Genomic DNA, 13,365 nt, shown 5'->3' with positions numbered 1-13,365 from the left:
CCTTGACATCTACAAGAATTTCCTCAGAACACTTTTAGTTTTTACTTAATCAAATATCATTGTGGGTATCTATACATATATATGTTAAAAGGAAATTTTTAAATAGTTTCAAAACATAATCTTCTCAAAATTATATGAAATTAGTGGGAATATGGTAGACACTTTACTGTCTCCAGCAGCCAATCTCATTATATAGATCTCCATGAATTTCCTAAAAGGGCTGAGAAGCCAGCTATCTGAGAAGATGCCATGTGTTTCCTGAAGTGTGGCTCGTCTAGCCACTGTGACTGACAGCCCTTTCCAGTGGGTGAGAGAGTTCAGTGAGTGTATGATATGAGTCTAGCTAAAGAGAAGTAATGAAGTATGGGGTCAGTGGGAAACACACACAGGCATCTGACTTGGCGCTCAGCTCCCACAGACAGAGCCATGACCAGACAGGCTCTCTCAAACTCTTCTAAAATCAACACTCAAAACAAAAAACTCTTAGAGCCTTCTCCACCAAAACAACAAACAAACAAAACAAAATAAACAAATAAATGATGTTTATCCACAGAAAGGGTAAAATGTATAGGCATGAGACTTTAGTAAATATACATCCTTTGTGTCTTAAATCATTCCCTGGTCTCATATAAAAATTAGAAAAAAAGTACCCATGGGGTAGCATACGCCTTCCATCCCAGCATGAAGGAGACAGAGGCAGGGCGATCTCTGTCAATTTTAGGCTAGCCAGAGCTACATAAAGTTTGTCTTGCTCAGAGAAGCTTCCTTCAGCCATGGGTGGCAATCAAGATGGAGACCCACAATTTTGGAGAATGAGTAACTGAGAAGCACCCGGCCCCAAATGGGACCTCTATGTAAACTCCTCTGAGGCCCAGAAAACACAGAAGGTGGATAAAAAGGCAGCAGATTTCAGGGGGCTGGAAATATGGCTCAGAGGACTGTAGACTTCAAAGGATGGGAGAAATACAATGGCCACTCTCTTCTGGATATGGCATGAACACAGCAATCGTGAACACTGTACAGCTGTGACCACACACACAACAAAACACAGCTTCGGAGGAGGGAGAGGGAAGGAGGGAGATACACTGACTGCAACTAACTCCTGACCAGAAAGCATGAACAACAAAGAATGCTAAGAATCAAAACCATTCTTCAAAAATAAAAACAAAGCCAGACAGTGGTGGCACACTCCTTTAATCCCAGCATGCTGGGGAAAGAGGCAGACAGGTCTGTGAGTTCAGGGCCACAAATAGAGTTCCAGGACAGCAAGAGCTGTTACACAGAAAATCCCTGCCTTTAAAAACTAAAATAAATAATAAAAATAAAAAGCCAGAACGAAGATCTTTGCAGATGAACAAAATGTAAGAATTCACTGCTGTCAGGAAATAGTTAAAAAAAAAAAAAAAAAGAAAAAAGAAAAAAAGAAAAAGATTGCCTAGTGTCTGCCTTTAGTCCCAGCACTTAGGAAGCAGAGGCAGGTGGATCTCTTTGAGTTCCAGGCCAGCCTGATTTACACAGTGAGTTCCAAGACAGAAACCCTGTCTTGAAAAACAAAAAAACAAAAAAAGTAATTACAACCACATAATGACACACAAAGAACATGAAGGAACTTGAGCCTTATACTATTTTTAAACTTAAAGATAAAGCAGGTATGGAGAGCCAGGAGCTGGAGGTAGATGCAATCAAGAACAAGAGTATGAATCTGTCAACTATTAAATAAAAGATGTTAAAGACGAGTACATGTTACTTGGAGGAGACTAGCAACACTTAAAAAAGGACTCATAACGTTCAAATGTTCAGTCAGACCACATAATGAACAAATGACTAGGGAGTCCTTACGTTGAACGTCCCATAACCATGGGGAGAAGAGGCCTTTCTTCCCTATCAGCCCCCGGTCAACAGGGCCACAGGAAACTGTGTACTAAGCCCAAGTCACAGCTGTGTTGATGCACAAGCTTAGTTCACTTATATTGTGAAAACCATATTCTATGATAAATCCTCAGTATTTTATCTTTAATGGTTCTACAGAAGAACAAAATATACTAATAGTACACAGGTTTAAAAAAATTACAAAATTTGTTTTTTTAATAACCTGTTAAAAAGAACCATACATACAGAATGTGTATACATGCATATGTTTATGAATATAGTTTGCATTTTGATGAGTTATTTTCTAACAACCTCTGGAAAAATACACGTACTAAAAACACTTTAAGGAAAACTCCAACCTTAGGATGTCCTTAGGCCTATCTAGGTGCTATAAGTTCAAGTACAGAAATACAGGGACAGACAAAGGTAAATTAATCACTCCAAGTATCCAAATGACATGGATAAATGCCGCAAGAACTGTACCACCTGGCTTCGTATTCCAAACAGATACAGTGACTTACTTTCACAGTTTGATAATTGCTAAATCTTCCTCTCCTAGCACTTTTAACAGAACTGGTTCTATAAAAGAAAAGCATTCCTATCTGAACCAAACAGTTTCATTCACTGTCAGCTTACAGCTAATGCCAGAACAGGGCACAGCTTTCTTGGTTTCATTTGTTTGTTTGCGTTTTTTCATTTCAGTTTATGTTATTTTTAAATAACTCTTAAAAGAAGATTTGTATGATCTGAAGATAAAGTGGAGTATTAAATCACGCTTACTCGCTTTGTTTTATATTTCTTTTCAGATCCATTATTCTTATAAAAGCAACTTTATGTAAGAAATTTATATGCTGTCCCATAACAGGCTTCAATGATAAAGAAAATGTTTAAATAATGCCATATCCTTGAAAATTATACAAACTTGACCTAGAATGGAAAACCAGCCAACACAGATTGCAAAGAGTAAGGTAACTTTAAGAAAATAAAAATGCAAATACACATTTTAGTAGTCTCTTGAATTTATTAACCTAAAAGGTTTAATTTCCATTTTCCTGCATCAGCTTTATTTATAAAATGTCGTGCCCTATAAATATGCTGTTATTTTCTATAGTCAAGCACCCTCTTAACAAATCTTCTCATTAATATGTAAATGTAAAGTCAATCGGTCTTCTCTCTGACAGCCCCATGAATTCCTAGCACACTGTATAATCGGCTTTGACTTGGCATCCACTATTTATCATCAGAGATGTCAGTTAGAAAAATTATGGAAAATGCATTGCAATTGATATGACTGCAATCTACTTTGTCAACACTTAATTGTTCCTCAAATCGTACATTTACATATAAACAGCCTAAATACTGATCTATAATGATGCAAATAAACTAAATTAAAAATCTCTTCTGGCCTTGAAGAAGCTTATTTGTATATGATGTGTTCATTTGAGAACTGACTGACAAAAGTATGTCCATCCGCTCATCTCAAAAACTATTTCTAATAACTTTCAATTCCTAAAAGCCAACATTTTGCTACCCTTCAAGAATATTAACATAAATAGAGGGCTTTGGAAATACTCAATGGTTAACAGCACTTGCAGGACAAACATGAAGCCCTGAGTTCGAATCCTCCGCACCCATGTGAAAAGCCTGTGCGAGGACCTTATGCGTCTGCCTGCTGCCAGCCCAGCTCCAGGTTCAGGGAGAGATCCTATCTCGGGGAGGAGGTGGTGACAGCACAGGAAGATGAACCTGAAGCATTTCCCTGACCTACACTCGCACCATGTGCAAGCACACACTCAAGTTTAAAGAAAAACGGGATTTTTCTCTTCAGAGAGCATATTTATTTATAGACATCATCTAATGGAGCACCATAGACTAGGGTCTTAGTTACCTTTCTCTTGTTGTGGTAAGATACCATGGCCAGGGCAACCTAGCCACTACACAAGAAAGTAGAGCAAAATGATTAATTAGAATACCATTTTCACATTTTCTCTCACCTGATGTAACTTCTAAATTGATATGTTAATTTGGTGACACTGTTTTCCCACTGGCATATTCTTACTTGATTTCCGGAACAGTTATATTTGTGCAGCTTTATGGGAGTGATCTCCGCCTTTGGAAGAAAGGGAGCTTTTTTCCACTGGTTGCAGGAAGACCAGTCACTACTCAGCCCTCACTGGAAGGGCTGCTCCCCTCACCCTCATTCTACCCTGTGATAAGATAACCTTGGCTATTATAAAAATGGAAAGCAGATAAAGAGCTGCAAACGTCTCAGTTTCTTTCAACTATGGCTCAATTGCCTTTAAGAGTTTCTGCCTTACAACTTACTACCTTTCTTATTTTTAGTTATGTGTGTGGTATATGCCTGTGTGGGAACACGAGTACAGGTGCCTGCACTGGATTGCCTTGGAGCTGGAACTCCAGGCAGGATGAGCCACCAAATGTGCTAGGAATGGGTCCTCTTTGAGAGCAGTTCACTTAACCACTGAGCCATCTCTCCGGTTCCCAGTCTAACAACTTGTAAACTAAACCAACCACAGACAGTCCTAAAAACACGAAAGCAACATGAAGTCAGAGGCCTCCAGGAGTACCAACACCCAAGTGTCTCACTCTCGAGTATCTGCAGCAATCAGTACCAAGACAGACTCAAGCAAGTTAAAGAAAGGAGTGTGGTGTGGGCATGACCCAAGTGTTGACACATCCAAAGAGGAGTTTTGTACAAAGAGCCTCATTATGATTGCTAGTTCTGAAACTACAGCAAGGACGGACGGACCACATCTTGCTCGCCCAAAGGTTATTTACAAACTTAAGAAAACAGACACAATCCTAATATCCTGAGTATGTTGGGCTAAATGAGACGCCCAAACAGAACTTAATCAAAGACTCATTTTTCCATAGATTGAGGCAAATTGACAGCACCTTCCATTAATGGTAAAGTTCAATGTTTATCCATAGTAAAAATGTAACTCCTAGCATAACTGAAATTCAATAGTTGTGACCAACTGCCTCTTAAGGGTCAACCAAGAGGTTAATATGAAAAAAAGCAAAAACATTTCGCATTTAACTACATTATAAGTACTTGTATACCTTGAAAAAGGGGAATATAGTTTAAACTAATGAAAATTTACAATCTATCTAAATGATTTCCTTACCTTCTTTCCTTTAAGCCAGTTCATTTTGTCTCAAAGGAAATCATAAGAAAGCTACACTGAAGGAGAAGTCGAACACCTGTTCTGCCAAACCTTCAACTCCAACACCCAGCACTCCACCCGCCCACGCTCTGTCCTAAGCACTCCACCCCCCCCCATGCTCCGTCCTGAGCACTCCACCCGCCCAAGCTCTGTCCTGAGCACTCCACCCCCCCATGCTCCGTCCTGAGCACTCCAGCCGCCCAAGCTCTGTCCTGAGCACTCCACCAGCCCACGCTCCGTCCTGAGCACTCCACCCCCCCACGCTCTGTCCGGAGCACTCCACCTGCCCACACCCAGTCCAGCACATTCTGCCCATGTGTACGCCACACACGCCATCCACCCACACCTCAACCGCCCACACCCTGTCCTCAGCAACGTGAGGCTGAGCTGCACATCTGAAAAGCACTGCATAAATCTGGAAACCATAGGGTCGACCACGACGCCACGGTGAGTGACAAGTGGCACAGTCCAATTTTAATAATGGCTGGACAGTGACCAGATTTCCTTCTCACAGGAACTAACATGCAAAAACACAGAAAAAATGCAGCCCCCTCCTCTCCAATTATGCAACAAAAGCAGAAATAATTTGTCAATGTAAAATTTAACTTGTCTTCTGTATATGATTTTAATAATTTCATCTAAAATAAGATGAAATATAACTCAAAGAGTAAAAGATGAACTAGAAAACTTAGTCTTTATACTTGGTACATATTTTTATAAAATATTCTTATACTCAGCTCCAATTTCAATCCACTAAGAAGACAAAAGAGCATTTGGATACAAGTGCTAGAATGAATATGAAAACAAAATAAAAATTCCAGGTGGTAACAGTGGTTAAAGAACCCAACACGATCTCTGTGCTTACACACAGGGAGGAAAATGCCCAATCAGCTCCCCAGCAGGGGCTGTCTGAACAAACAAAAACTACGATTGCTGAAGTTGGCATCCAATGGTCGAGGAACTGTCATCATGCACACACTGCTTCATTTACTAAAACGGCCTTTCTTTCAAACCGAACTCTAGTCAATAATAAACCAAAATCATTTTGTAAGTCAGAAGTATATACTAATAGCAAAAAAGTTCTTTGATCATAATCATAAGTAGCATAAGTGGTTTTTGTTTTTGCTTTTTTACTTACATGTGGTTAAAAAATGCAACCATTTTACTTACATCCACAAGGAGACCTTGTCTCAAAAAAGAAAACTGTAAAACTTAAAGCACAGAAGGGCTTGGAGAATACAGTTCATTAGCAGATTTATCTTCCACATGTGTAATCCCAAGGTTCAACAACAATGCTCCCCAAAGCAAACAGAAACAAAAAAGACCAAACTGAGATGTAGCATTCAAGGAGATGAAGACACATAAAAATGTTTCAAATCTTTTTACTACTAAGACACCAGTCAATAAAAAAAAGATGAAATATTTTAGAATTGTTTGTAAGCTTGATATGTCATTTAAAAATCTATTATGAAAATGTTCCCACTTTACAGAATTTCATTAACATTTTTCTCACGCGTTAATATTATTTTTATATTATTTTTCATTTAAAAAAGCAAGATGTTCTAAACGCCGTATGGTTAGTCGGATAGCACTCAAACCTGATTTTTCAAGTTGGTAATATGGGGGCTGGAGAGATGGCTCACTGATTAAGAGTGCCTGCTGCTGTTCAGGGGACCTGAGTCTTGTGTCCAGCACCTATGCAGTCTCACCTGTAACTTCAACTCCTGGGAATCCACACCTGTCCTGACCTACTCAATGACCACACACACAGAGGCACATACACACATGCTTACATTGTAAAAACACGTGTATGCACACACTCATACACACATACATGTGCACACATACTCAAGCATTCATGAACATGCACGCACACACATGCACACACAGATGTGCACACATGGGCACACATACACAGAAATATAAAAATATTACATTAAACATAAGATGTCAAAAGATGAATGTGCTGTTATAGTACTGCTTAGGATGTCCTTATACAAGTTTTAAATTTACATGTGATTCTACACAGAAACAGTGAGAGTGAGCTCTATTACAAACTACACAATGCAATTTCTGTTTCCTTGTAAACAATGATAAATTTCTCATGTAAATCTGCCAAATAAAATAAATTCATTCCATAGGATATTTACCTACTGATTTCACACACTTTAAGTAAAAATGAAAGTAAACATAGTTTAGAAGTATAAAGCTGGAGGAAAGTATTTCCACAGTATTTTACATAGAAACTCTAGAAATCAGTCATCCCAAGTGTAAATTCATGGTACAGAGTCACATTACTTATTTTAGCAAATGTATCCAGAAGATAAACGGGGCTCAAAAATGTAAAAATCAACTACAAATAATTAAAAACCTCTGGGGCATAATAACATCACGTGAACCTTGTGCCGTACAGGGATCTTTTGCTAGGTATCACAGGAAAGATTATACAGTACATCTTTACATAGGAATCAGCCCTTCATTGGCTGCACAGTCTGTAAAAGTTAATCTATCCCCTTGGTACACTTCCTAAGAAGGAAGCCAATCAGCACTCACCTCTGTCCAAGGACTGACAAACTGTGTCCGAGCGTATCGAGTCAGCATGTGGATTATGACAACCTGCCCCCACTCTTCCACATCTACCAGCAGGTTACAAAGCTTGCGGTAATTCCTGTGGATCAGATCGATTCTATCTGGACACACTTCTTCAAAAGCCATCACCACACTGCCAGCCACCAGCTGAGAAGAAAGTAATAGTAACTCATTAAAATACACTCTCCCCCCATCCAAGATCCTACTCGGATATCGCAGCAGCGTACTTGTGTTATGACAATAACATTGAAAGTTAATACAGAAGTACCCTTTCCTTGAAGAATATCATTAAGACCTATAAGTAGTATGGAGAACGAATCTTCTGAAGACAGATAAATCCAGGTTATTTTATTCAGTTAAATTCTAATAATTGTTTTGTGTTAACTATTGATAATTCAGTTTGTTTTTTGGTTTTGTTGTGGTTGTTTGGTTTTTGGAAGCTCTGGCTGTCCTGGAACTTGCTTTGTAGAGTGAGCTGGCCTAGAACTCACAGAGATCCACCTGCCTCTGCCTCCAAAGTGCTGGGATTAAAGGTGTTCGCCACCACTGCCCACACTTAAACTTTAAAGATGCTTTCTTAGTCTGTAACATCAATCAGAAAGAGATTGGGGCAGTAACAAAGATCCCACTGTCAGTTTAAAGTGAAGATAGCAGTGATTCAACAATGGGTTTTACACTAGAAAGTACACAAAGAACTCAGTGTTTAATAAAAAAAACATTTCCAAATCTCACACATTTTAGTCTATTTGTCTTTTACAATATAATTTATTTTCAAAGAAAATACAGTGACTGAAATGTTAGTATACCATGCATAAAAGTCAGAATAATGTATTGCCAAAAGGGTTCAGTTCCGCCCCCCAGACCAATTAATGAAATCACAAATAATGACTTTTGAATTGTCATGTTCTCACAAATCTTGGGTGAAACTAAGATGTCTTCAGTATAAAGGTACAAGGCAAGCAAAATATTTAATATAGAAATTCTTCTATATGTGTACTATATATACATGCAAATAGCTAACAGTGTAACACATTTTTGAATAAACAAATTAATATCATATTCTTCCTAAACACTAAGGATTTTCCTTTTAGTATATAAAATTTCCCCAATGACTAAAAATAAACAATTAAATAGAAGTATAACTTATTGAAATGGTACTTTTTGAAAAACATTAGCTACAATGATATTCATATTTTGAGTGTTTGTCCCTCTACTTGGTTACCATTTAGTTTATTAATATGCAACCAACAACACAATTGAAAGAAAAGAGCTCAGAATATAGACTTGCTATTATGCTAAACAAGTTTCAAGTCCTGTGGGGATTTTATGAATTACCAATCAGTATAAACGTGAAGCCGCATTTATTGACTCTGGCCCTACCCATGTACTAGTGCCTGCTGGTCCCAGCATGTATTCACCTCAATCGAAACAGCAAAGAATTGATTATTTGTGTGAGCTAAATAAAAATGTATTATACATCTAATTTCCTATTTGCTACTGATATGGAAAGCAAGTTAAATGCGTGTTTTCAAGTCCACATTTTGATATCTTCTGCATCAATTACTCTTTGAAAATATTCACAGTAACTTAATAACCTATGATTATGAGATTAAAAGTAATAATATAAAAATCTCTTAAAATAACCAAGTTTAGAATATCAAACTATAGAATAAATTACTATTTGAGTTATAAACATCAATAATATTTTATATACAAATGAACGATTAACTGTCATTATTAAAATAATAACTGGTGAAGAATGCTAAACTACAAAATGAGATATTTCTTAAACCAATCTATGAAACTGAACTCATTAAGTTTTTAAATAATTTTCATTTTTTAAATGCTATGTACAATCAAGGGTTTTATTAAACCCAGAAAGTATTTCATTACAAATGATTAGACACCAAACAGTGAAATGTAAAATCAGCTGCTGTAGGATATTAAATTTATCAAGTCACACCAACAAGCATCCTAGAACACCCAAGATATCCCAGGAAGGAAAGAAAATAATCATTTAGGTACAAATAAGGCTACAGGAAACACAAAAAGTAAGATGTAAAAAGAGCATTGTCACTAAACAACACAAGCTCTAGATGCTCTCATTTCATTGTATAGTTTGTTTGCTTGTTGTAAACAATCTGAGCTTTTGATAAACACCAGCACAAGAATTGATCATTTGGGTCTATTAAATGTTCAATATCCATAAAACATTCAGAATTAAAATAAAATGATCTACTCAGATTTCAAAACCAAAAATATTGGTTTCCCAAAAACAAACAGTTAATTTCCATTTCACTGTGTCAATAGTGGCTCTTCACACAGTACGAATAAATCACTCCGACAAAACTGCAATGAGCTCATCAGATCCAAACACAGCTTTCCATTTATGTATTTTTTATATTAAAGCAATAAACGTGGTTCATTTATCTCCCCTTGGTTGCCACGTTTTTCTGTGCTGTTGCTATGAACTTCAGCCATTAGCTGTGCTCCAAGGTAAACTACATGAACCATCAACAAAAGTGACATCCCATCTATGGAGTTCATATTTTCTCTAGATTATCTATGCTAGTTGACAAGCTGGTAATGAAAAAAATCACACTAAGCAAATGGTTCCTCTAATAACAATAAATTTTCTATAAAATTATGAAGGGTACAAAACGTTTCCTTGCATCTATTTTGTCATGAATTCTAATTAACGTTACAAAAATCTGAGTGCTGGGTCATCACAAGAAGTGCATCACAGTTTGATTGATAAGATGGTGTAAGTTAGCCAGTGCTGCCAAGATTTTCTTCCCTTAAATTAATGGCCATCCAACCTGCTCTAATCATACAGCCCAAATGATATTCCCTTCTTATTTCAATTTTCTTGAGGCATGGAAAATAGGAAAGATCAGTCATTTATCTTCTAATAGCTGGATAATAGATCTATCACAATAAAACATCTGCACAAACTCAGGGGTGGGCTTTCTTCTTTTCCCCAGAACAGCCAGGCTTTTACCAGCATTAAATCAATAACTTAGAAAATGGTATCTTACCCCTATAATTTAGCTGTGACCTATCAACCTATTCAATAAACAGTAGTCTGTAGATAAAATTAAGAAATTTTGAGTCATCAAAAGTATATAAACAACTTAGCTTTTCAATAAGCATTAATGTATTTTATTTCCCTGAGAAATTTAAATCCAATTAATAGGATTTCTTTGAAATTAACTTAAACAAAAAAAAAAAACAAAACAAAACAAAACAAAACACACAAGAAATAAGTACTACCCTGCCTTTGAGGCATTCTAAATATCAGGTTCCATGTTTTCAATGCTCAACAAACACAAATTTCTACATTTTAAAGAAAAATAAACAAGTGTCATAGACTTAAGGATACATTTATAATGGAACATTTGGAAAGGTTATAGTAAAAGTGTATCATTGTGCTAAACACACAAGGCAGACAACAGTGGCGAGAATACATAAAGACACAACAAAAATACAGTAGCAAATACTGTAAAGCCAACTGGGGATGGCAGACATATAGGTAAGATGCTACCTTCTAATTCCACCTCCTGTGCACACACATAACCTTTCTAAATGTCTTTATAAACACAAGACACCTTCAAACAATAGTTACCTCAATGACACTACCGTGCTTGTCTGCCTATTACCAGAACTGTGCTGTGTGCCTGAATTCAAAGTGATTTCTCTTGTCTTTTTGAGCCACATGCTTCTCACACACTAAAATGTCTTGGAGATATCAATAAGAAAACCCTCCTTACGCTAAGAAAAGCAAGAGAAGGTACCTCCCCAAATCAACAGAGATTAAATAAATGAGTTTTAAATACAGTGACATCTTTAACATTCCATACTTTCAGCAACATAAAAACCATCATTATAATGGTTCCCATATTATGTCAGTGAATAAACTCCTCAAAATGACAAAATAAATTAGATTGGATCATTTGGCTGGAAAAATTTTAAAGTTTATGTAATCTGTGTGTGACTCTCTTAATTTTTTTAAAAATGTACTCTTTCACAATTGCATACATATACACTTTACTCTGATAATACACCCCCATTGTCCTCTCTTACCCCCAAACCTCTTCTCCTCAACAAATCCCACCCATAATTTCACAAGTTTTTTTTTGGGGGGGGAGGGAGGGGAAATCATGATTCTTTGTTAATTTTAGTATTGATGTTAACATTGTAAGTACTGGTAGAATGTACCTATCTTCTTTCAATGAGTATTACATATAATCAATAAAACAAGTTAATATAAGGATAGATATAAGGATATAAGGATATCCTTATATAAGGATATAGAATATATAGTGTATCTATATAAGATATATATAGACATGTCTATATCTATATACATAGATAGATCTAATATATAGATAAGAATATATTTTTTAATCTTTGTACAGTAGAATATAATCACACAAAAGAGGAACAATCCATGAACATTCATAAAAGACCACTTAATACTTAAATACTGGTTAGACAAGTTAATGGTACTAGACAAAGCTGAATTCAAATCTCTTAATCTAAATCCTTAAAAGGGGGGGGGACATCACGCTGAGGATTTAGCCCACTCAATAAGAATCTTGCCTTTATGAGCATAAGGACCTGGGTTCAATCCCCAAAACTGTCATAAGAATATCCATGCAGGTGGCACATGACTGGGATCCCAGGATGGGGAGGTAGAGACAGGAGGATCCCTAGGGCTCCCCGGGATGGGGAGGTAGAGACAGGAGGATCTGTAGGGCTCCCCGGGATGGGGAGGTAGAGACAGGAGGATCCCTAGGGCTTCCCGGGATGGGGAGGTAGAGACAGGAGGATCCCTAGGCCTCCTTAGCCAATCAACATTAGTACTTGGTGAGCTGAGAATAGCAAGAGATTTTGTCTCAAAAAATGAAGTGGGAAGGAAAACTTGGCTGTTAAAATGGATGTCCCAAATTCCATAACGTTCTCCCTGGGAACAGTGACTATGGAGAGAAAATACCCCCTGCCAAATAGCAGCAAACTACTATCACTAATAATATAATAAAAAATATAAACACTAACCATTAAATATCAAATCTATTCAATATTTTTTTTCCTTATTTGGAAATAAGGGGTCAGGAAACAAAAGTGGACAATTGAATTTACAAAAAAACTTATGTCCATTACACTCCTCTGAGCCATCTTCTTTCCAGTAAGAATATTTTAACACCTTGTTCTGTGGAGACAGGTGAAGATTTTGTATATAATAGCTTTTAAAACTCAAAATCACTTCATGGATTAGCAGTTATAAACCCTACAAAGACATAATGGAACATAAAACAAATTCTGATACCTAAGACATTCACACCCATAATAATAAGATCAACCTAGCCAGCTTAGTGTGATCCTAGCACATGAGAGATGGAGGAGGATCAGAAATTCAAGATAGGAGGGTTGCAGCAAGTTCAAGGCTAGACTGATCTACAGAGCAAGTCAAGGACCAGTCAAGGAGTCAAGGACCTTGTTTCAATGAAACAACACAACACAACAACAAAAAGCCAGGGGGAAGGAACAGATACCCTATCTGGAAAGATATGTGTGCACATGGAAGTTTCACTTTGGAATAGACTCCAAATCCTCCTCTTTTTCCTTGTTTTATTTTTGTTTTCAAGACAGGATCTCACTGTGTAGCTGCCCTGGAAATGACTGTTCAAGCTGACCTTGAACTCAACCTCCCTGATGT

The 13,365-nt window shown here is 37.0% G+C and overlaps 1 protein-coding gene across 1 annotated transcript in view; it reads right to left on the bottom strand.

Annotated features, from left to right (window-relative positions):
• The window catches only part of Ap3b1 (adaptor related protein complex 3 subunit beta 1), a 198,252-nt gene that overhangs the window by 135,599 nt on the left and 49,288 nt on the right, over positions 1-13,365 (bottom strand). The window contains exon 7 of the mRNA XM_051182988.1: positions 7,611-7,793. Coding sequence (XP_051038945.1) covers positions 7,611-7,793 — 183 coding nt within the window. The remainder of the gene's footprint in view (positions 1-7,610; positions 7,794-13,365) is intronic.

Source organism: Phodopus roborovskii, unplaced genomic scaffold (assembly GCF_943737965.1).
Source record: "Phodopus roborovskii unplaced genomic scaffold, PHOROB, whole genome shotgun sequence".
NCBI lineage: Eukaryota > Metazoa > Chordata > Mammalia > Rodentia > Cricetidae > Phodopus > Phodopus roborovskii.
This window is presented reverse-complemented; position numbering and strand designations above follow the sequence as displayed.